This window comes from Portunus trituberculatus, chromosome 33, assembly GCF_017591435.1.
Source record: "Portunus trituberculatus isolate SZX2019 chromosome 33, ASM1759143v1, whole genome shotgun sequence".
Taxonomy (NCBI): domain Eukaryota; kingdom Metazoa; phylum Arthropoda; class Malacostraca; order Decapoda; family Portunidae; genus Portunus; species Portunus trituberculatus.
This window is the reverse complement of record NC_059287.1, coordinates 5,803,399-5,829,730: the sequence shown is the minus strand read 5'-3', so window position 1 is coordinate 5,829,730 and position 26,332 is coordinate 5,803,399. Positions and strand designations below refer to the sequence as shown.

Here is a 26,332-nt window from a genome sequence, read left to right as displayed (position 1 = left end):
ACGTTTGCTCATTAACTTCTTACTGTCACTGTCAGCAAAATACGTTAAAAGTTGCACTTTCTCTTTCTTTAAGTCGTACACAGTAGACGAACCACACCCGTACATTTCACACAGCTTACGTACGGGTAAGCCACTATCCAACTTCTTCAATAACTCAACTTTCTGTGCAATAGTCAATGACAAACGCTTTTCTTTTCACTTGGACCACTTTTTCCAAAGTCTGCAGGCCTTTTCGAAGCCATTTTGCCAAAATATATCACCGAACTAACAAAGACTAGGACGAAAGTAAACGAATCGTCTTCTCTCTATGCTGTCTAGGCGGAAATAACGCTTGTGGCGGAAACTGCACGTGGGTTGAGCGGCACACCAGCGCGGTACATCGGTGCGGCGGAATCGGTACTAGGCGATGCCGGTAAATGCCGAAATGCCGTTAAAGACAACACTATGTTCCCACCGGAAATTTTTGCCGTTAAACATGGGATTCCGGTAAATCGCGTGCCGTTAAAGCGGGGTTCAACCTGTAGTGTAATTTAAAAGTTAATTAAAAATATTAAAGAAACCATTTAGTACTTACATTGTATGATATATTAAGCTTGGGTGGCATCAAGGTTTGGCTTAGTCTTTGCAGATGATTTTGTTCATGCCACACTATTATTGGCTGATATAGGAGACACAACCAATAAGAGCATGCTGTTTCATATTCTGGATGCTGATTTGCCTCAGTTCCCAGCAACATTGCATTCAGCATCCCTACAGGAGTTTCCAATAAAAAAGGCCTAGCTCTGGAGAAATCCCAAGTTACTGATAGCATCAAGATCAAGATCATCCTATACTGTTCAGTTCCTCCTCTATGCATGTATCCACTGCATCTTGCAACATCTTTATATGCAATATGTAGTGTTATTTTGGCTTTTTGTGTTAAATTGTGGCTTTATGTAAAGCCTACAATACCACTCAAATTTCCTGCACCTTCTAAGCCTTCTGGCTGTAACTTCAAGAGCCAAAGGAAGATGCTTACTGTACTGGAGAGAATGAAACTCATTGACATACTGAAGAAATGTTTAAAATGTATTTGTAGAGTTGTGTCCTCATAGTGCTCAGGGTCCGTACTTATAAACACTAAGATGACGTCCTAACGGTAAGAAGTCGTCTTAAATCACAAAAATGGCGGAATTCGAGTCTTAAATCCTTAAGACGGCATCCTAGCCCTAAAAATGCGTCTTACTGCTAAAACATCTCTGAGGTGGAATAGCAGGCCGTGCTCTCCTAAGATTTCATCCTAAAAGTAAACATGGCTGCTCGAGAGGAACCGCACCGCCACCACCTGCGAGAGACGGTCATTTCGTGAGAGGAAGGACGTCCTGAATGAGCTAGATGACCGTGAGCTGGTGAAGAGGTATTGGCAGGATCCTGCTGGTATCATTTTCGTGACAAATTTGGTGCGGGAAAGGATGAAGAGACCAACTGCAAGGAACAAGGCCTCTCTCCCCAAGATGCAAGTTATCTTCACTGTGGTACCTCGCTATAGGAAAGATGCAGCAGTGCAGCCCTAATGACTTGGGGCCCTCACAACAGACCATCAGCAGGGTTATCAGTCATACAGTGATACAATGCCATCCTCTCTCAATTCATAAGATTTGTAGTCACCCAACTGGAAACTCAGAGGAGGAAGAAGGAGATTCTGCAGATTGCTGGCTTCCCTGAAGTGATCGGAGCCATTGATGGGACGCACGTGATGATTGTGGCTCCTAGAGAGTATAAGGTAGAGTTTGTCAACAGAAAAAGATACCGCAGCATCAACGTGCAGTTTGTGTTTGATGCTTGATACCACATTATTGATGTGGTTGCAAAGTCGCCGGGATCGGTTCATGATGCAAGAATACTTGTTCAAAGTGGACTCTGCACGATATTTGACAACGGCATCGTCCCAGCTGGGTGTCACTTACTGGGAGATAATGGCTATCCAGGTCGTGGAGCAAGACCTCGGTCACAAAAACAGTGGCTACTGACTCCATACCTCAGACCACAGCCTGCTATATGTTTAGCACAGTCTTCTTATAACAGGTAAGCTACTTAGTAGTAAAATTTAGATAAAGTTTATTCTTTATCAAGTTATCTAATTAATTATGCCCACATCACACTTAAACACACAACTAATTATTTACCTCCCTTACCAATAGTTACACTTTCTCATATAAATTAATATAAAGTGCTAAATTAATGAATTAGGTAATTTTGTTCTCATGTTTGAAGTTTTTTCTGTGCTTTTCATTGAGCAGAGACCATCTTCTTTTTCCCATTCTTTCTTGTATTTCTTGCTGTACTTAGCCCACTTGCCCATTTTCACTGCGACAGAGAGTAAACTGTTTCAATCTTGACAACACACCTGGCGTGGCGCTGTGCCTCTTGTGAAAAACGATATAAAATTATTTTCCAATATAAAAGCCCAAAATACCGCGTACTACAATAAAAACAGCCCAAGAAACCGCCAACCCATGAATACCATTTTCTTCCCGCCAATTCCAATGAAAAATAGCCCAATTGGGCGGAAAACCGGACCTGGCAACCCTGTAATGGCTATCAGGTAAGCTACTTAGTAGTAAAATTTAGATAAAAGTTATCTAATTAATTATCTTAAACACACAACTAATTATTTACCTCCCATAGTTACACTTTTTCATATAAATTAATATAAAGTGCTAAATTAATGAATTAGGTATTTTGGAAGTTTTATTGCAGTTTCACACAATCTTGACCCTCCCCTCCCTACCTTACTGGATTCCTCCATAAGATGAAGTAACCTAACCTAACATTTTGTAACCTCCTCATTGGGTTGGTATCATCCCCCATTAAGGTAGAGTAACTTAACATTTTGAAACTTGACCAGAACAACTGATAAGGTAGAGTAATTTAACATTGTGTAAGCTTTGCCCCCTTTGGATCCCCCTTAACCCCTTCACGCCGGATGTTAAAAAAAGCCCGCCTGTATGATATACGGGTGGTAGTGCCGTGCGCCAGAGTGCGAGAAACTCGTGCAAGCTTGTCATACTTGTCGTCTTTGTGTATTATGCTGCTATTTTTTAGTCACTATATCGCCTTCGAAGAGAAAAGTGGACGCTTCTCTCTTCGGAGAAAAAGAGAGAGAGAAAGAGAGAGTGTGACATTTGCTAATATTTTAGACACAAGCGGGACGCATGCAGCTTATCTTTCGAGAGGAAGAGGGGAGGAGTGAAGGAGAGGGAAACGAAGGAGAGAGAGAGAGAGAGATTAGAAAATTTGTTTTGTGTGTGTGTGTGTGTGTGTGTGTGTGTGTGTGTGTGTGTGTGTATTTACCTAGTTGTATTTACCTAGTTGTAGTTTTACAGGGCCTGGGCTTTATGCTCGTGTGGTCCCGTCTCCATATCTACACTTATCCAATTTTTCTTTAAAACTATGTACACTCTTTGCTGACACCACTTCCTCACTCAAACTGTTCCAAGTCTCAACACATCTTTGCGGAAACTAAATTTTTAACATCTCTCAGACATCGTCCCTTCCTTAGTTTCTTACTATGCGATCTTGTGCTTCTAAAGTCATATTCTTCTCTCAGGATCAGTTTCTCATTATCCACTTCATCCATTCCGTTAATCAATTTATAAACTTGTATCAGATCCCTCTCTCTTCTCTGCTCCAAGGTTGGTAGATCCATAGCCTTTAGTCTCTCCTCATATGTCATCCCTTTAAATTCTGGAACCATTCTTGTAGCCATTTTTTGTAGTCTCTCTAATTTTCTTATGTGTTTCTTTTTATGGGGAGTCCACACAACTCCTGCATATTCCAATCTAGGTCTTATTTTAGTACTTATCAATTTCTTCATCATTTCCTTGTCCATATAGTGAAATGCTACTCCAATATTCCTTAGCAAATTATACGTCTCTCTGAAAATTCTATCAATATGGCTTACCGGTTGATTATTTTCTTCCATTGTCACTCCCAAGTCCTTTTCCTTTTTTACTTTTTCTAGTTCTACTCCATCTCCCATCTTATAGATTCCCACTGGTCGTCTTTCACTTTTTCCCATTTCCATGACATGGCTTTTGTCCACATTGAATTCCATCTCCCATTTTTTGCTCCATTTCCAGATCTTGTTTAAGTCTTCCTGTAGTATTTCACAATCCTCTTTTTGTTTAATGACTCTGCACAGTTTCGCATCGTCCGCAAACAGATTTATGTAGCTGTTCACTCCTCTGGCATGTCATTTATATATACGAGAAAAGTATTGGTGCCAATACTGACCCCTGTGGCACTCCGCTGTCTACTGTTCTCCACTTGGACTTCATATCTTTAACTATCGTCCTTATTTCTCTCCCCCTTAAGTAATTCTTCATCCATCTCAATGTGCTTCCTTTTAAGCCACCCTTCTCCTCTAACTTCCATAGTAATCTTTCATGTGGCACTTTATCAAAAGCCTTTTTTAGATCTAAATAAATACAGTCAACCCATCCTCTCTCTCTTGTACTTTATCAACTATTCTAGAGTAGAAACTCAATAAATTTGTTACACATGACCGACCTTTTCTAAAACCAAATTGGCTATTTGATAATATTTTGTTGTCTTCAAGAAACTCAATCCATTGCTTCTTTATTACTTTTTCACACATCTTGCATATTACACTAGTTAGTGATACCGGTCTGTAATTTAAAGGTTCTTCCTTCCTTCCGCTCTTATATATGGGAACCACCTCAGCTCTTTTCCACTCCACTGGCACTGTTCCATTTTCTATTGAGCATTTTATGATGTTGTATATTGGACTTGCTAGTTCTTCCCTACATTCTTTCAGTATTCTGCCTGAGACTTCATCCGGTCCCATTGCCTTTTCCTCATCTAATTCCGTCATCAACTTTTTATTTCAAGCTTGGTTACTTTAATCTCTTTCATATAGACAGTCTCTCTATTACCCTGTGGTCTTTCAAATTTGGATTCCTTAGTAAAGACCTCATGAAATTTACTATTTAACAGTTCTGCCATACTTTTGGGTCTTCCACCATTCCGTTTTCTCCTTTTAACCTTTCTATTGTTTCTTTTTGTCTTATTTTTCCATTTATGAATCTGTAGAACAATTTTGGTTGTTCCTTACATTTTTCGACAATGTCCTTTTCATAGTTCTTTTCTTCTTCCTTTCTCACCTTAGCATATTCATTTCTTGCTGTTTTGAAGTTTTCCTTATTTTCTGGATTTCTGTTTCTTCTCCACCTTTTCCATGCTCCATCTCGTTTCTCCTTTGCCCTAGCACATCTTGCATTAAACCAATCTTTCTTTCCTTCTTCTTTAGGTCTATATTTCGGAACATATTCCCTGACCCCAGTTTTGTATATTTCCAAAAATAAGTTATATTTCTCTTGAACCGTTAATGAGTTTTCCATCTCCTCCCAGTTTACGTTTTAAAATAGTTCTTGAGATTCTCAATATCAGCCTTTCTGTAATTTAATCGGTCTCCTTTGTATGATTCATCTCTATCTTCCTTTCCTTCTTCTATATCCATTTCTAATATTACATGGTCACTCTTTCCCAATGGGCACTTGTATCTTATATCATCGTTAATTGGTATATCCCTTGTAAAACTAGGTCTAATCTTGCCGGCTCATCGTTTCCTCTGAATCTTGTGTTTTCCTTTACTCTTTGGACCATCAAATTATCTATCATTAGGTTCAGGAATCTATCTCCCAGGCATCTTCCCCATACCACTTTCATAATTTTCCCAGTCTACCTCCTTACAGTTGAAATCTCCTACCAATATCACTTTTCTCCTTTCCTTAATGATTCTTGTAAGACTCCTTATTGTGTCATCTATCATGTCTCTATATTCTTGGTTAGTCCATGAGTTTGTTTTGGTGGCACATATGTTCCAATGATTGTTAACTCCTTTTGTTAATATGCATCTTAACATACAGTATTTCTGATTTTCCTTCCCCAAACTCCACTTGATTTACCACTATCTCCTTCCTTAACATCATCATGACTCCTCCTCCTCCTTTACCCACTCTGTCTCTCCTCCATATATTATACCTTTTATCTATGTCTATTTTTATTGCCTCATTTAACTTTGTTTCCACCAGGCATACAATATCTGGTTCTTCTTTCTTTATGTAATCTCTTAATTCTAATTTACTAGATAAAATCCCATCTATGTTTGTATACATCATTTTTAATCTCTTGTTCTTATCATTTTAGTTAAACTTGCTCCATTCTTTTCTCTTCTTTCTCTTTTATATACCATTTCCTTATCCTGTCTCCTATAATTCTCCAAAAAATGCCTTCTTCTCCTCCTCTGACCTTTCATTATTTTTTCTCTTGCTTCTGCCACCAGTTCATTGTGTCTCTTCCTTTCCTCCTCGTTTCTATTTTTCTATTTTTATTTATATATATATATTTGCAACCTTCTGTTTCTCTGAGTTTCATTTTCTATATAGTACTTCTTCTGCTGCTGCTTGTGATTTTAGTAATATCTTAATTGGTCTCACTGTTCCTTCTTGATATGGTCCCATTCTATGGATTTCTTCTACTTCCTCTTCTAAGTTCTGTCTATCCTCGTCATTCAGATGTTTTAGTAGGTCTTTTACTGATTTCATTTCGTCTTTTTCCTTCTTGGTCTATATTTAACATTTTTTCTTTCAGTCCAAAAATAATTACACTCTTCTTTTTTCTGCAATTTCTCTTACTAAATTTTCTTTTTCTTGAGGACTCCTATCATTTTGCTTGTCATATTTTCATCTCTTTCTTTTAACTGTTCTTGAAATACTTCTTGAAATGATTCCTTGTCTTTCTTATCTTGGATTCTCCATGCTTGTACTTCTTTTTTAATCACGTCTTGTACTCTTTCTTCTTCTTTGTTAACTAGATCTTTTAGCTTTTCTTTTTCTTTCTCGGCTTTACCGAGTCCTTCCCATCAATTTCTTGTAGTTCGCTATTTGGACTTTTAATTCTTCATTTTCGGTTCTTAGCCTAGTTTCGTTTTCTTCCACTCTTTTTATCCTTTCTTTCAATTTCTGGAGCTCTTTATCCTGTTCTTCATTCTCTTTCATTCCCATACTCTCCTTTATCAATTTATCTAATTTACGTTCAATAGTCAAGACTATCAAAGAGTGAAGTTTGCGCCGTATCAAAGCCTTCAAATTCTCTTTCTCCCTCACCAACATTGTCATCATCAGCTTTCATTCTTTTCCTTGTCACATACCTGCATTTAGATGGAATATCTTTCTCACTCATTATTATTTAACACTGTATTCATGAAAAAAAAAATTAGTCCACACTTATCGCCCAGGCCACTGTAAACCCAAACAAATGTAGTGAAGATCAGCTGATTCTAGGGAGCGACGGTATTGCGTCCTTCCTCTACCGCGTCTCGTGTGCGTGTGTGTGTGTGTGTGTGTGTGTGTGTGTAATGTTACAAGGCGGGATGCATGTAACTTATCTTCGAGAGGAGAGGGGAGGGAGGAAGGGAGATGGGAGGAAGAGAGAGAGAGAGAGAGAGAGAGAGAGAGAGAGAGAGAGAGAGAGAGAGAGAGAGAGATGAACAGTCTATGCCATTGGGTAATTTTAGACACAAGGCGGGATGCATGTAGCTTATCTTTAGTGATTGGTGGAGACAAGGATGGTGGGAGGAGCATTAGGATTTCAAGGACAGCATACGGCGTGTGTAGTTGGTATCCAACACGCTATACGGGACAACTGAACTGAAGAAAGCTCAGAAAAGAAATATGACGCCTACGTAGGCATCACCGTATTTGCTACTGGGGCTTCATGACGCCTACATAGGCGTCACCGTATTGAAGGGGTTAAAGTAAATTTATCATTAATATCTGACAAGGTAAAATGGGGCTAGAAATGCTCCATAATGTAAAATGTAGACCCTGCAGAGGGCTATAATTATGTAAGGTGTGTTGGTTGAATCACCAATACAACAAGTAAATTTCAAGAAAATTTCCAAATATTTAAGAGTTTCTTCTTTTTATTCTAAGTTTTCATGTGAGTATATTAACCAAACCAATGTTATACTAGATTTTTTTTTTATATGTTTCATAATGTTTAAGCTATTATGTCACAAATCTTTATCAAACAATGAATCTTAACTTAACCTTATATATGACATAACCTAAATGTTTGCAGAAATTGAATTAATGCATCATACCACTTTCAAGTACTGCATTGTAAGATTGAAATCTATATTAATTTCAGGGCCCACAAGAAAACCTGCAGCGTTGTTGAGAGAGGCATCGGGCAACTGAAGCAACATTTTCACATGCTACACAGTGAAATCCAAGTTGGTCCTCCATCCAAGGTCTGCCAAATTGTAGAGGTTTGCTGCATTGCTGCACAACATCTGCAAAGCAAGAAACATAATTTTTCTTGAGGAAGAAGAACATCTTGCTGCAGCCGAGGATGGAGGCAATGAGGAGCGACCCCCAGCACAGAAAGTTCAAAGTCGCCATGAAGGAATCCTTTACAGGGATGAATTTGTTGTGCTTCACTTCAAGTAAGTAACACAACCCATAATGCTGATTATAGTAGCATTCGTCAGTTTTTTCCCCCTCTGTCACTTTGCTACTTATATTTATATGTCTTGTTATGTCTTGTTTTGTTGTGTGTGCACTGATATGTTGGTGATTTCATCTTCCTTGTCTCACTCTCTGCCAGTCACACACTATTGCAAAGATAGAGTTCTTCACAGATAACACAGTATCACTGTTCAGCCTTACAATATTTAAATGGGTTATGATGAATGTGTATCTCAGCAACATCTAAAAAAATAATTAACACTTTCACAACTAACTTAAATGATTGTCTTAATTATTTTTTCACTTATTTTTATGAGTGTGGCATTGACTACATTATCAATTGTTTTGTAGTTATATATATATATATATATATATATATATATATATATATATATATATATATATATATATATATATATATATATATATATATGTGATACAACATCAAGCAGTAAATCAATGTCTTTCTTTTACAGCATTGATGAATAATGAGACACCAGTGTCATGACTGCTGAGATTGGTGTTATTCTCATGTAAGTATTTTTTTTTTTTTTCTCTCCCATACCTGAAGTAAGTAGATTGTAGGTTGAGCATATAGAAACTGCAGTTAATTTTGTGTAAACACTAATATTTGGTTGAGTGGTTACAAACAAAAACAAATAGTTCATTATTTATATCTCTATTATTATTTTTTATTTGTTTGTTTCAGGTACTCTAGTTTTTGTGTAGTACATGTATTTAGCCTGTTCTGCTTCTTGCTTCCTTTCCTGAGCCATTATAGATTCTTCAAGGAGTGCAAGCTCAAGCTTCCTTTTCTTCTGCAGGTGGATGACCTCCTCCTCATCCACAAACACCAGTGATGTACCAGGCAAGTCTGGCCCCTGTTGGTGTCGCATCACTGGTGCTGGAAGTGGTGTGGCAGGTGCCTTCTCCTCAACACCCACTGCCTCGGTCACCACTTCTCTCTGTTGGGCTGCCACTTCCCCAGCATCATCTGCTGCCTCCACACTGCTGGCATCATTAGTTCTAACTTCAGAAACTAAGCTGATAATGTTTTTGGTTTTATTGCTAAGGACAAAAGTAACAGAAACCAGTAAATCTAGCTAAGGGTACAATGTGTTTGACTTATATCCTATTCTGTTTGAAGGAAGCCCGTGTCTAAGAAACTGTGAATCCCTAAGACTCGTTATCATTAACATATTCACCCACTACAACACCAAACTTATGAAGTGGGAGAAGGGATAGGAATTAAGTTGACTTTATTAGTTTTTTTTTTTTCTTATTACTGTTTTAGCTGTTTGGTTAAAGAATAAAAAAAAAAATTCTCAACACTAGATAACAAATTTACCATTGTGTTTAACTCTAAGTTGTAAACTAAATGGGAACACGAGTATTTTGGATTGCAGACATTTGAGACAACATTATGGCCTAATATTGCTATATCTCCAAGTGGCTTATCCTTTGTTAAGGAAGGTGCATTCAATGATGCTTGTCTTATTGGTACACCCATGAATAGAGACATTCTTGGGGTCCAAAATCTCAAAGATTAACTCATCGAGCTGGGAGAAAGGAGGGTTGGCAGGAGGTCCACCACCTGGAAAGTATAATATAATCTTATTGCTAATGAATTGCAATTACAAATAAATAATTTATAAAGAACATGTTTTCACATAACATACATAACTCAGATGTGTGGTTGGAGTAATATTATTTGTCAGAGGTAGACATTGCATCATAATTAGTGTGTGCAATAAATTCATCCACTTCACAAAAAAAAAAAAAAAAAAAAAATGCAGGAAATGGCTGGCACCTTAATTTATTAATCACTAGTACAAAACTTTCAATGTTGCTGCTTCTTTAAAACAGTAACAGTTTACTGAAATTTATTCCTTAAAGTGGTTAGGTTCCATGATCTAAATCTCAAGTGACCTTAATAGTAGACCTGCTGAAACTTAGTATTTACTCATATACTAGTAAGCTTCCTTGCAAAAAATAAATAACCATAAATAAATATTTTTCTTTAAGTGAAATTGCATTACCTATTCAGTGCTTAAAAGGAATAATAAGATAAATCATATATTTTGTTAGGGTGAAACTGAAATTTCTATCAAGCTAAAAAATATTAAAATCTTGCTGGAACTCACACACAAATATCACATAAAAAATAGCTCCCAAATTAATAACTCTTTGTGCTTGCGTCCGTTCCGTCTTGCCTCAGATTTTATAATATGCCAATGTTTCTGGCACTCCTCAGTGCGGAGAATGTTTGACACGCCAGACATCTCCGCACTATTGCTTCTCCAAGCAGCATTTCTGGCTTGCTTGGAGCAGCCAGCTGTGGAGAAGTCGCTCCAGAGTATTTTTGCGAGAATTTTGTATAGCTGGGCCAGATGAAGGAGTCCAGTTTGTCTTCCTCTTCCTCTTCTTGTCTTGAGTCTCTTGAGTAGCTAGCCATGGTGCACAGTCGAAGTTGGTGCAAAATGATTGTTGTTTTGACAAGATGACAACAGTAGTGGTAAATTTATACCTTCAATTATCAAGGTTAAAATGAAGAGGTGATTGTTGAAAACTAACTAGATAAATATATTTTTTATTTAAAATATAATTTTTACATATTTTCATCCGTTTCTTGCGAAATTCCTCTAAAAACATAACATAACATCTGCTCATGTTAGCGGTTAGCGGTGAAAGCGCCTAAAGACGGTTACTTAACAAAGCATCCTGCTAGGAAAGATTCTTAGCGCTTAAGTCTCGTAGGTTAAGTACTTTTCCTAACTAAGACGGTATCTTTGTGGAGTTTTTTAAAGTATGGCCTCAGGACATATCCAAGGACTTACCTACTTCATCATTGCTGCCTTTTGCTAAAATTATTTGTTCTTTTCTAGAATACTGTAAGAGATCTTTTTGAATGTAGGTCATATATGATATGATGGCTTACTTGACTTTCATCATTATTACAAAGGAGTATGATTTGTTCATACTAGGATAGGTACCGATGTGCCTTGCTGGCTATAATTCTATTATTCTTTTTATGGAACCAGTATGTAAGTGTAGGGAGTCCTTGATTTGGACAAATTCATAATAGCATGGTGGCAAAAAATAGGCTTTTTATTTACACTACAAAGATTCCTGAAAATAATGCGATTTCAAGAAAACATGAGCATTAACCCTTAAAGTACAGGGAGTTGATTTACTTTCCATCTGTTGCAGCAGGGAAAAATCACACCTGTCAAAAATGCTAAAAGATTTTTTTTCTTATAAAAGCATATTTCTTTGTGTTATTCTTAGTACAACGATGTAGTTTTCAACATGTCATGACCTCTGAGAGCAAAGTTACTGCATATCAAAAAAATTCTCCCCGAACCTGTGGCAGAACTTGCCACTAAGAAATACCCCAAGCTCCGATAACACAGCACTAGTGCTCTCTCTCTCTCTCTCTCTCTCTCTCTCTCTCTCTCTCTCTCTCTCTCTCTCTCTCTCTCTCTCTCTCTCTCTCTCTCTCTCTCTCTCTCTCTTCTGGCATTTGAATTTGACGTAAAAGTAGGAACTTTTGCACTTTCATGTCACGAAAAGCGAACTCAGATATATGAAATGATGTGCAAAACAGAAAAAGAAAAAGAAGCCAAATATTACAAGTACATATTGTGGATTTCTATAATAATTGGAATCTGGCAACTCTTATTAGCAATGGGATTCGCATGACTTGACCGACAAGCACAGTCCTGTAGAGGCAACCATGGGTGACACACACCAGCGCATTGCTGGAGGGGAGTACGTGAGGAGGTTTATGAACGTTGCTGTGAGGGTTGGTCTCTGTCTCCCAGATCACTATCAGAATCACTACTATAGTCTCCACTTTCTTCTGCCTCAATAAAAAAATCACTGTCTTCATTTTCATCACTGTCCTCAATGTCACTAGCAAGTAACACTGACATAACATCACTCGGAGTACCATTTCCTCCCTCCAGGTCATTGGGGTTGCCAGATGTCGCCTCGAAATGGGAAAAGATGACCTATTGTGTGGGAACATATGTCTCAAGGCTCGAGGAGGCTAGCGAGAAAAGATGCCAGATACCTCCACTTGCCCCAGGACCAATAGCGAGGGGGAGAGATTCAAACGTTTAGCGCAGAAAAATTGTGATTCCCGGAACGATCCCCGCCTCTCCGCACGCAACGCTACAATCGTCCAGAAACAATCACCATACATTAAGGGTTGATAAAATATGTTTACTCAATACAAGTAATTGTTTGTTTTATCTCTTAACAACTCCCATCCTTCAATTTAGTGTATGTACAGTTTACTCCAGTACAGTAATACTCCGCTTAATGAATGTTCGTCTAACGAATTTCTGGTTTAACATACTATATAAAGTTAGACCAAAAAGTCCGCTTAACATACAACCACATCCGTTTTAGCAAATTTTCTGGGTTTGAATTTGCCAGGTGAGGGACCAAATGTGGTAGCTTCGCTGTGATTGGCTGGCTCCCCGCCTCTGTCTCTAGTGCTCCTGGAGCTGGATCCAAGATTCTTTAACAACGTCAGAGCAACCTCGTGCCACAAAATGGCTTCCATGAACACTTGGAGGGACGGTCACAAGATTGTTATCAGGTTGCTGGGAACACCACCTCTGGAAGTGGTGTTACTGTCTTATATATGCATTTATGTTCACAAAACAACATTTCTATAAGCTTTTTACAAACCTTGCCCACAAGAAAGGATTGTTTTGTAATGCATAAAGTGAAATCTTACATGGAATACCAAAAAATAAAGCAGAGATGAGATCGGCCACAGACGAGGTGGAGACTTACAGCGACTCAGCCGTTTCTTTTTCTTGTGACCCTTTTAGCTTGTGTGTTGTCTTTCACCACGATATTAAATTTATGTTTCCACTCCTCTATTGCCTGCTATAATGGATATCATATCATAGTATTCATATACACTCATGCCATGAGGATAGCCTCGACTCCGTGGCCCGTTTTCTATGGCTCAAGCCAAGGCCGCTGGACCTGATTGGACACAAGGCCACGTTCACCGATGATACCACCTCATTCAAACTGTGATATTTTGGTAACCATAGCATTTAGAGACTTCTGATTTTTTGCATTGTAAAGAGGAAGAGTTGCTTGTGGGCAGAACACCATTTTTACTCACTTGTTTATTGAATTTCCAAGTGTAATCAGTATGTGAATACAGGCTATTTTGAGTTTCTCGCCAAAATTGCTGAGTTAGCACGAACGAAAACTCCCAACATCCCCGAGTTTTAGGGGTTAGCCTCGGGAGAGACATCAAATGATTGAATACATGGCAAGTGAAAGGTAAATAAAAACATTTTGTTTATTTCTTTTGCACAGTACTTTACATTTTTTTTTCATATGACTATTTTCATGTCTGTAGGGATGACTTTTGACGTGCTGGAACACATCCCCTATTATTACATGTTATAATGGGTTCAGTATACGGTAATTTCAATTTGGGGAAAGGTTTTCAGAAACACATATATACCGTATAACGAGGACTTACTGAATACTTACTGAATATATATATATATATATATATATATATATATATATATATATATATATATATATATATATATATATATATATATATATATATATATATATATATATATATATATATATATATATATATATATATATATATATATATATATATATATATATATATATATATATATATATATATATATATATATATATATATATATATATATATATATATATATATATATATATATATATATATATATATATATATATATATATATATATATATATATATATATATATATATATATATATATATATATATATATATATATATATATATATATATATATATATATATATATATATATATATATATATATATATATATATATATATATATATATATATATATATATATATATATATATATATATATATATATACACACACACACACACACACACACACACACACACACACACACACACACACACACTCAGTAACGGTTCAAGAGAAATATAACTTATTTTTGGAAATATACAAAACTGGGGTCAGGGAATATGTCCCAAAATATAGACCTAAAGAAGAAGGAAAGAAAGATTGGTTTAATGCAAGATGTGCTAGGGCAAAGGAGAAACGAGATGGAGCATGGAAAAGGTGGAGAAGAAACAGAAATCCAGAAAATAAGGAAAACTTCAAAACAGCAAGAAATGAATATGCTAAGGTGAGAAAGGAAGAAGAAAGGAACTATGAAAAGGACATTGTCGAAAAATGTAAGGAACAACCAAAATTGTTCTACAGATTCATAAATGGAAAAATAAGACAAAAAGAATAACTTATTTTTGGAAATATACAAAACTGGGGTCAGGGAATATGTCCCAAAATATAGACCTAAAGAAGAAGGAAAGAAAGATTGGTTTAATGCAAGATGTGCTAGGGCAAAGGAGAAACGAGATGGAGCATGGAAAAGGTGGAGAAGAAACAGAAATCCAGAAAATAAGGAAAACTTCAAAACAGCAAGAAATGAATATGCTAAGGTGAGAAAGGAAGAAGAAAGGAACTATGAAAAGGACATTGTCGAAAAATGTAAGGAACAACCAAAATTGTTCTACAGATTCATAAATGGAAAAATAAGACAAAAAGAAACAATAGAAAGGTTAAAAGGAGAAAACGGAATGGTGGAAGACCCAAAAGTATGGCAGAACTGTTAAATAGTAAATTTCATGAGGTCTTTACTAAGGAATCCAAATTTGAAAGACCACAGGGTAATAGAGAGACTGTCTATATGAAAGAGATTAAAGTAACCAAGCTTGAAATAAAAAAGTTGATGACGGAACTAGATGAGGAAAAGGCAATGGGACCGGATGAAGTCTCAGGCAGAATACTGAAAGAATGTAGGGAAGAACTAGCAAGTCCAATATACAACATCATAAAATGCTCAATAGAAAATGGAACAGTGCCAGTGGATTGGAAAAGAGCTGAGGTGGTTCCCATATATAAGAGCGGAAGGAAGGAAGAACCTTTAAATTACAGACCGGTATCACTAACTAGTGTAATATGCAAGATGTGTGAAAAAGTAATAAAGAAGCAATGGATTGAGTTTCTTGAAGACAACAAAATATTATCAAATAGCCAATTTGGTTTTAGAAAAGGTCGGTCATGTGTAACAAATTTATTGAGTTTCTACTCTAGAATAGTTGATAAAGTACAAGAGAGAGAGGATGGGTTGACTGTATTTATTTAGATCTAAAAAAGGCTTTTGATAAAGTGCCACATGAAAGATTACTATGGAAGTTAGAGGAGAAGGGTGGCTTAAAAGGAAGCACATTGAGATGGATGAAGAATTACTTAAGGGGGAGAGAAATAAGGACGATAGTTAAAGATATGAAGTCCAAGTGGAGAACAGTAGACAGCGGAGTGCCACAGGGGTCAGTATTGGCACCAATACTTTTCTCGTATATATAAATGACATGCCAGAGGGAGTGAACAGCTACATAAATCTGTTTGCGGACGATGCGAAACTGTGCAGAGTCATTAAACAAAAAGAGGATTGTGAAATACTACAGGAAGACTTAAACAAGATCTGGAAATGGAGCAAAAAATGGGAGATGGAATTCAATGTGGACAAAAGCCATGTCATGGAAATGGGAAAAAGTGAAAGATGACCAGTGGGAATCTATAAGATGGGAGATGGAGTAGAACTAGAAAAAGTAAAAAAGGAAAAGGACTTGGGAGTGACAATGGAAGAAAATAATCAACCGGTAAGCCATATTGATAGAATTTTCAGAGAGACGTATAATTTGCTAAGGAATATTGGAGTAGCATTTCACTATATGGACAAGGAAATGATGAAGAAATTGATAAGTACTAAAATAAGACCTAGATTGGAATATGCAGGAGTTGTGTGGACTCCCATAAAAGAAACACATAAGAAAATTAGAGACTACAAAAATGGCTACAAGAATGGTTCCAGAATTTAAAGGGATGACATATGAGGAGAGACTAAAGGCAATGGATCTACCAACCTTGGAGCAGAGAAGAGAGAGGGATCTGATACAAGTTTATAAATTGATTAATGGAATGGATGAAGTGGATAATGAGAAACTGATCCTGAGAGAAGAATATGACTCTAGAAGCACAAGATCGCATAGTAAGAAACTAAGGAAGGGACGATGTCTGAGAGATGTTAAAAATTTAGTTTCCAAAAGATGTGTTGAGACTTGGTACAGTTTGAGTGAGGAAGTGGTGTCAGCAAAGAGTGTACATAGTTTTAAGGAAAAATTGGATAAGTGTAGATATGGAGACGGGACCACACGAGCATAAAGCCCAGGCCCTGTAAAACTACAACTAGGTAAATACAACTAGGTAAATACACACACACACACACACACACACACACACGGTAGCTCAGTGGTTAGAGCGCTGGCTTCACAAGCCAGAGGACCAGGGTTCGATTCCCCGGCCGGGTGGAGATATTTGGGTGTGTCTTCTTTCACGTGTAGCCCCTGTTCACCTAGCAGTGAGTAGGTACGGGATGTAAATCGAGGAGTTGTGACCTTGTTGTCCCGGTGTGTGGTGTGTGCCTGGTCTCAGGCCTATCCCAAGATCGGAAATAATGAGCTCTGAGCTCGTTCCATAGGGTAACGTCTGGCTGTTTCGTCAGAGACTGCAGCAGATCAAACAGTGAAACACACACACTCCGTTACTGCCACGTTGTCAAGACGTTGTGGAGCAACTCCCAGGGAAAGCACTTCAGCAGGCATTGAAGCCTGACCTTGACGTATGTAGGTAGGGGACCATAGGGTTCTTCTGTCTCCATATATATATATATATATATATATATATATATATATATATATATATATATATATATATTATATATATATATATATATATATATATATATATATATATATATATATATATATATATATATATATATATATATATATATATATATATATATATATATATATATATATATATATATATATATATATATATATATATATATATATATATATATATATATATATATATATATATATATATATATATATATATATATATATATATATATATATATATATATATATATATATATATATATATATATATATATATATATATATATATATATATATATATATATATATATATATATATATATATATATATATATATATATATATATATATATATATATATATATATATATATATATATATATATATATATATATATATATATATATATATATATATATATATATATATATATATATATATATATATATATATATATATATATATATATATATATATATATATATATATATATATATATATATATATATATATTGGGATACCATAAAACGGAAAAATAGAGAAAGGTGCAGAGCTAGATGAACAGAGCTAGATGAATGCACAGGACCAAAACAAAACGCCATATTGTGAAAACCTGAAATTTATCGAAATACTTGTTGTACTGAGGAGATTGAGTGATGATAATACGGATAAGGGTTTTTCTGGATTTAGGGAGGAAGTAGGCAATATGAGGAGGCTGCTAAATGTGGAAAGAGAAATAAGATACAGTAGAGACTCCATACTCGAACTTAATTAGTTCCAAATGGCTGTTTGAGTATTGAAAAGTTCAACTATTGATACCTATAAATCAGGTAATTCGTTCTAATTTTAGCAAAACCAAGTTTATAAAAAATTCAATATATCTTTACAATTTTGATCTGTACATACTGTAAGTAAAGACTGGTGATGGATAACTTAGAAGAGGAGGGAAGAAGGCTGGGGAGTAGGAGGGAGGTCGCCAGAGGATGAGTCACCATTCATGAAAACGTCTTTGTAAATTTTCTCCTGGTGTGATTATTGTGAATCCTCTCATGGAGTGCTGTGGCTCACTAACATTTGCACACTCACCTTATTTTCATCATTAATAAGCCTCTTTGATGCCATCGTAAGTTTCTAAATGAAAAGCTACCGACAGAACACAGAAGAATGTTGTTTTTCTCAAGACTGTGGTAGGAATAAGGATGCACACTGGCATCGCTATACCAGAATTATGGTAATACCGATATTACTGGTATTACTGTAATACCAGTATCAGATACGTAATACGGTATCAGAATGGTAGAGTGGCAGCTGCGAGAAGGGAGATGACAGAGCTTTGTATACGACCAAATGTGCAATCGTTTGATTACCAGATATTTTCACCACTAATAAGCCTTTGGTGTTAACCCTTACAGCACAGCCCGGAAAAACTCCTTCTGTTGCAGCATACAGCTCACGTCCCCGTCCGCCTCTGCCCTCCCTTACTGTGTTTGCCCCACAAACACATTTACATAATTTGCTCCCATTGTCATTTTCTTTCATATAATTCGTGTATGAATACAGAAAACATGTTAATATGAATGTTTTCTCCATGATAAACATACTAAACATAATGAACATTGCAACATAATAAACAACAATGTATATGTCTGCTCTTACCTGTCTCCAGATGTTTGTTGTTGCAGGGTTGATGGTGGGGAATGATGAGGGGGGTACTTCACTGTCCCTCGCAGGCAGCCCCACTGGGACCTGCCTTGTGACCTGCCTTGGGAGCTACTTGGACAGCTGCTGCTGGGGTAGCTCTGTGCCATTCAAAGAAGTTTTCTTGGGAGCATAGTCCAGGCTTACCAGGACACCCAGGGCAGTGGTAGACTGTGTCCTTCCTCTTGCCTAGCTGGCTTTAGCAGATACGACACTTCTTTTGTTTCTTTGGCTGGAAACAAACCCAGGCATGAATCAAGTCAGCTTTAGGCACCTTCTTCCTAGGTCTGTGTATCTTTTCCTCCTTTTCTTTCTTGAACATGGCCCTGGCACTGGCACTATGATGGCTTACCAACTCCTTGCTGACTTGAATGATGTACGTCATAAAATCGCCTTTGTATTTTTGCTGATTCTTGTAGGCCAGGAAGGAGTTCAGCAACATCCGGAAAATGAAATGAATCCCCAGCTTCTTGAACCAGGCAAGGGACTTTTTGCCATAGGCATATGGTTCAAGGAGCTAGTCAGCCATATCTACACTGCCCATCAGGTTGTTATACTTTTCAATGTGAAGTGGTTTATTATAAAAGACAGTTTGGTCTCCAAAGAAGGTCTTTGTCTTCTCCACAATGCTAGCAGTATACTGAGTTGTGAGTACATTGACTTCCTTTCTATCCATGTACTTCACAACCAGAGTATTTCCATTTCTCGCAAATGTAGCCTGGTGTCGGGCGAGTTTTCCATTCTTGAGCATCTTGGGTGGTCCTCTGTCGGCACGCACAACCCCAGTGAGTAAGGTGTCCCTAGTGAGCAGGTACCTACCAAGCTGCAAATTTGTGTACCAGTTGTCTGTCACAACATGTTGCCCCTTGTCCAGCAGGTCACCCAAAAGGTACACTACCTCTTGTTCTGACATGGATAAGTCTATGGAAGCACTGTCAGGTAAGGAAAAACAAGAGTCCTTCCCATAATAAACTTCAAAATTCCATGAGTAGCCACTCCAATTTGTAGCTGAGGGGCACAGAGCGAACACCTTGATCCCCAAAACGTGAATGTTTTGTCTTGATAAATTGCTTGAATCCAAGTCTGCCCTTCCACAGCAGCAATGCTTCGTCTACAGGAACGTCTTTGCCTGGTATGAGCAAAGTCTGGCTTCGTTGCCACAGCAGGTTGAGGAAAGGCTCTACTCTGGATTTGGGGCTGTTCTTCTTCACCTCGTCAGGGCTGGCAAACCTTAGGAACTTGAGAAGGCACAGAAATCTTGAACGAGTCATTACCTCCTTGCAAAAAATCTTAGGGCCACCCACCATGAAGTCTTTTGCCCAGTACATGTACATACGGGGCATTTTATTTACCCCCCCCATAACCATCAACAAACTCACAAACATGTACATGTCATTACTATTCACAGGCCTCCATAACTCCATTCACCTTACATTTTCTTGTCACAGTAAAATACTCAGCAGCTCTCTTGTTCATCCAATCACAAAGCTTATCTATAACTTCAATGTCAAAAAAATAGCAAAAAGCTTCACGTGGGCAGTCAAACTCAGGTAAGTGGGACGTACCCCTCTCATAACCACAAAACACAGGCAGTGAGTCAGGCCACACGTCACAAAAAGGGTCTGACACGAACCGCCATCCTTTGTCAACCACAGCCTCACTTTCATCCAATAATTCATTATCACTATAATTTTCTAAATCACTATCACCATTCACATAACTTTCATCACTACACATCTCATCAGAGCTCCCTGGCAAGTACTCTGAACCAGAATCTGAAAGCTCATCACTAGACATTGCTTTGTAAATATGAAACAATGCTGTGCATTCTACAATCCAAAATGGCTAGGTGTAGGGAGCACAAAAACACAACAATTCTGTATGTATGGGGCCCTCAGGCAAACTGAGGAGGCAGACAAGGCTGCTAGCACGCCCGACGTGGCGTGTGACGTCGCCCGTCATCATTGACAAATCAGCATATCATTGGGTCCCAGGATTGTGGGCGAGCTTGAGAAAACTTCAGAGCACAATACAGTATTCACAGACCATAAACTAGCCACCCAGTGTGCAAAAAACGTGTTGTTACTTCAGCCATAAAGATTGCATTGGAAGAGGACGTACATGTATACGTCCCTGTACTGTGTATGGAGTGAGAAAAAACCGTACATGTGTACATCCCTGTGCTGAAGGGGTTAATATAAGTTTATAAATGAAAAACTACAGAGAGAATGCAGGAGAATGTTATTCTGATGACGGTGGCAGCACAAGTCACAACTGGTGAAGAGGAAAGGGGAACGCCAGGGAGCCTTTGTTTACAACCACGAGAGTGGACGTTCGACTATAAGGTATTTTTTCCAGTATTAAATATAACTTTTGCGTTCGAGTATTTAGATATTTGAGTATTGAGTCTCCACTGTACTTTATTTCGTTAAGGCTTATAGGGCCTGTAGGCACACTTGAAGAGTACAGTAAAACCTTGCTTGACGAACGTCTCTAATGACGAACAATTCTGGAGACGACCCAAAATTTGTCAATGTATCGACCCAGGGGACGAACGATATTTCTGGGGACAAACACGGTTAAATGGCTCGCTGTCAGGCGAGCTGTTTGTGTGATAGCCAACCCGGCTATCACACAACAACAAAACAAAACATAAGCACAAAAGATAATAGAAACAGGAACATACAAAAAATATTACATAACAATCTCCGTGCCACCACGATTTTCTCCTGTTTTCCCTGTGCATGGTGATGTTACCGGTGCGCTCTACTGTAGCTTCCTCGGCGTTATCCTCGTTGCTCTGGTAGCTCTCAGCGTTGCTGTCATCATCATTTTGGCCATGTCCAGGTAATGTAGATTGTGGCACATCCATCGCAGCTGTTTCATTGCTCGCCTGGCAAGGAACACTGCCCTACTGCCTGCTCCTCTCACATTGAGCATCACCTCCGAGGATCAAAGGAACTTCCTGGCCACGTACCTTTAACTTCCCTTCTTGAAACTCCAAACTTGCTCCCACACGCTCCAAACTGCCTCCCCAGCAGGCAAGGGTCTTCCAAGGCAGAGACGAAGACTGGCAATCTTTCCATGTTTCCCACGCCGATGTTCACTATAACGGGGCCCCACATAGTGGTACTGACTTGTGACACTACACAGCTGTTGTGTAGCTCTGGCACGCTGCACATATCCAAAGTCCTCTCTCATGACTGTCTTCTCGGATCTTGTCTGTCTTCCTCCCCATCTTCCTCTCCTCCATTCCATCATGCCATCAACGTCCAGTCTCTCAAGTAAATAATTTTTTTTTTTTATTCATTTTATTATCATTTTGAAAGCATTTAGGTAAGTAAAACAATTTAGGCTTTTTATAATTATTTCGTTCATGTCATGCATACATTAAAGGTCTGTTTTGAATGGGTTTTATGGACAAAAGTATGATTTTTTTTGGTCTGGAACGGATTAATGGTATTTCAATACATTCTTATGGGAAAAATTGATTCAGGGGACGAACAGGATTTAGGAACGAATTATGGTCGCGAGCTGAGGTTTTACTGTATGTAGGAAGTGCTGTTCAGCTTCAGCCCTTTAGTGGCACAGGCAGTTTTATTTATAGTGGTGCCCATATTAGGGCCCATATCATCATCCAAGCTCATCTTGGGTGTAACCACCTAGAACCTGGGTGTCATGGTGACACGTAGGTAACTTTAAACCACTCAACAAATGGCAAAGTTTTTAAGGCTGTATGTGGTGAGATTTGAACCTACGCATGGACGTCTGCCCAATCCCACACTCACCACCTTATCCACTGTGCCACCGCCTTCACATGAAGGAGGTGATGTCAAGTTTGATGAAAAAACAAGACAATTTGATAAAAAAAAAAAAAAAACACGGAACTAAAAGTCAGATTAGAGGAATGTGAAAAGTAAGGGAAATAAATCAAGAGATGAAAGAGGAGATGCAGGAGATAAAGAAACAAAATGATATACTGAAGACTACATGTTACGACTATGAAGGAGCCTACAGAAAAAAAAGTACAGGATGGGGAGGACAAAGTAGAGAACGAAATGGGTGAAAGCAAACTGGAGGAATTACGAATTGCATGGAAGCAGAAACAGGAAGAGGAAAAAGTTAAATTCTCAGAGGTAGTAAGGAGGCAAATTCAGGAAAAGACAAAAGACTGTTATGCAAGTAATTAAGGAGAAAGAGGATCTAGTGAGAGATACAGTGTATCAGAGGAAATGTTTCTTAATTTTTGGGATATAGGAAACAAAATCCAAACAAGTTCATGAGAGTATGACCTGGTTGTCCTATGAAGATCACTGCCCTTCATGTTGCTCAAACGGGAGCAATTCCGGCGTATTTAGTCCACTAAGAGCTATCAGGCAGATTCCCCTCATACTGCTGTACTAGCAAAACATAAACCAGGCAATTTAGATTCTTCTAAGGGTAAACAACAGTGAGTACCATCTCAGAGGTCATTATTGATACTAAGTACAGTAAGTTGTTGTTATATGGTACATATGCGTTCCTGAAAACCTTACTGTAAATTGAAATTACCGTATAACGAACCAATTATAACATGTAATAATAGGGAATGTGTACCAGCACGTCAAAAGTCACCCCTACAGAAATGAAAACACATGAAAATAGTCATAAAAAAAAAATGTAAAGTACTGCACAAAAGAAATAAACAGAAAATGTTTTCATTTACCTTTCACACGCCATGTATTCTATCAGATGATGTCCCTCCCGAGGCTAAGGGACAGTAGGGATTTTAGCCCACTCAGCTCTTCTGCTGAGTGGGCAGAAGAGGATAAGACGTCATTGTCTGCACTGTCAGAAGCAGATGTGGAAGGGCCAGCTGTAGCAGGGTCGTCATGTTTCACTGGTTTGAAGAAAGAGGATATGGAGGAAGATCCAGCTGTAGAGCTGTTGACAGTGGATGTGGAAGGGCCAGCTGTAGCAGGGTCAGCAGGTGTGACAGGGACAGCATGTCTGACTGGCTTGAAGAACGAGTAGATGGAGGACTGTTTGTTTTTTCTTGTTTTTTCATCATAGATTTCTTGATAAATCTTGACACTCTTCTTTGTCATGAGCCACTTTGCTAGTCCTGGCAGGATTTGGGTCATGCTCCTTCAGGGTTTCCAGAGCTTTTTCGATACCATCGAGACATTCTCTAAGAGTTTTGATGTCCAGGCCACACACAAATTCTTCCTCGTCTCCCTCTTTTTCTGCCTCCTGTGATGCCTTGTCTAGCTCTATAAGTTCATCATTTGAGAGAGGTTCAGCATGGCTTTCCAAAAGATCTTGAACATCATCATCATCAACTTCATCGAAGCCAGCCCTATGGCACAGATTTACTATATCATTTCTGATCGCACCGATGTCGTCTTCAGCGAAGCCTGGGAAGTCATGCACGCATTCTGGCCATACTTTATTCCATGCCAAGTTCATGGTAGACATCTTCACTTCGTCCCAAGATGACTTGATGTTATCTAAGGCATGCTTGATGTTATATGACTTTCACCATTCTCTGATAGTGGACTTGTCAGGCTCATCTGTGCCCTTTATCAGTTACTGCATGGTTCGCCACTGGTAGTAGGCTTTAAATGTTTGCCATGATTATTATGAATATATTTGTGCTTACAATATACCCTTTAATATTCCATTTATTCATCTAATTAGTAATGCATGTAAGTAATATGTAATGCAGTAAAAAAAAAAAGGGGGGGGATGAGGGGAAGAGATAACAGGCTCCAAGGGTGGTCAAGTTAAAGTCAGTACTGTGAGTGGCGGGGAGGTGTGGCGTGGATGACGTCATCACCCTTGCTCGAATAACATGAGCGAATACTGTATCTGTGGATTTTTCTTACTGTATATCGAATCAAGGGCAGTAATTTCCAAATATCGTAATTTAATTTACCGGATAAAGAAGTACCGTATAATGAGGACTTACTGTATATACAACTACAGTGGAGACTCTACTCGAACTTAATTAGTTCCAAATGGCTGTTTGAGTATTAAAAAGTTTGACTATTGATACCTATAAATCAGGTAATTCATTCCAGCCATTGCCAAACCCAAGTTTAGAAAAAGTAGCGGTTTAATTTTGCAGTCGCTGCTAGCACTGAGACAGAAGCACAGTTAGCCTGTCTTTGATGGGCTTGTGTCCTGGCAAACACTTCTCTTCCTTTGTTATATAGGTCCTGTTTTTTTTTTTTTTTTTTTTTTTTTTTTTTTTCAAAAACAGGCCAGTTTCATCACAAAGATCTGTTGTGGATTTAAGCGCTCCTTATCCACAAATTTCTTAAATTCAGTCACAAATTTCTCAGCGGCAACTCTGTCAGCACTTGCGGCCTCGCCATGCCTCACAACAGAATGAATTCCAGTTCTTTTCTTGAAATTCCCAAACCATCCCTTACTTGCTTTAAAATCATCATTTGAGTCACATGTAGTATCAGAAATAAGATTAAGTTGCAGCTGCGTAGCCTTCGCACAAATTATGCCCTCTGACAAAGAATCACCAGCCATCTGCTCTTCGTTTATCCACACAATCAACAATTTCTTAATTTCTTCCACTGCCACAGGTCGCTTAAATTGCCTTTTCACACCAATCGCCACATCAGCTCTTTTAATGAGCTTACTTCTTCAGTATTGTGGCTACTGTGGCTTCAGCTGGAAGATCGGTTATCCTTCCTCTTTTCTCGTATTTATCAATAATCTTTTTCCTTTCGATGGTTGTCACTACATTCTTTCTTGTAGGCTTATTCTCACCACTAACAAGCCTCTTTGGTGCCATTGTAAGCTTCTAAATGCAAAAAAAAAGAAAAAACTCGAGAGAAAGCGCAGGACAATGTTATTCTTATGACCACGGAAGATCAACTGGCTGCAGTGGCTAGCCGATGGGGCGCGTGGGGTGGCAGGAAGATAAAGACTATTTGTTTACAGCCATGTGGACGGATGTTCGACTAATAGGTATTTTTTCGAGTATTAAGCCGAACTTTTGCGTTCGACTATTGAAAAGTTCAACTATTTAGATGTTCAAGTATTGAGTCTCCACTGTATTTACAATACAACATGGCATAATGGTATTGGTGTGCATGTATGTATTTGTCTGATAGGTGCGAGTGCAAGAAGAAATGAAGAGGAAAAAGACTTGTGTGTTGTGTTTGTGAAGGAAAGTGAAAAAAGTTAGTTGTAAGGTAGATATAGTTTTAAGAAAAGTGTAAAATGTGACATGTAGACTGA

General features: G+C 38.0%; 2 protein-coding genes across 2 annotated transcripts in view; both read left to right on the top strand.

The window, feature by feature from the left end:
• The window catches only part of LOC123512157 (electron transfer flavoprotein subunit alpha, mitochondrial-like), a 200,364-nt gene that overhangs the window by 98,115 nt on the left and 75,917 nt on the right, over positions 1-26,332 (top strand). The gene's annotated exons all lie outside the window — the stretch shown is intronic.
• LOC123512158 lies at positions 7,762-9,646 on the top strand. Its single transcript, XM_045268363.1, has 3 exons — positions 7,762-8,512; positions 9,011-9,067; positions 9,359-9,646. Exons 2-3 carry the CDS (start codon positions 9,039-9,041, stop codon positions 9,639-9,641), a joined length of 312 nt encoding a protein of 103 aa, XP_045124298.1. The 5' UTR covers positions 7,762-8,512; positions 9,011-9,038; the 3' UTR covers positions 9,642-9,646.

What these genes read in the sequence shown, in the direction of transcription:
- LOC123512158 (XM_045268363.1), top strand. Translation starts at nt 9,039, where the DNA reads ATGACTGCTGAGATTGGTGTTATTCTCAT. An exon ending in GAGATTGGTGTTATTCTCAT is followed by an intron (nt 9,068 to 9,358) that starts GTAAGTATTTTT and finishes TTTCTTCTGCAG; the next exon opens with GTGGATGACCTCCTCCTCAT.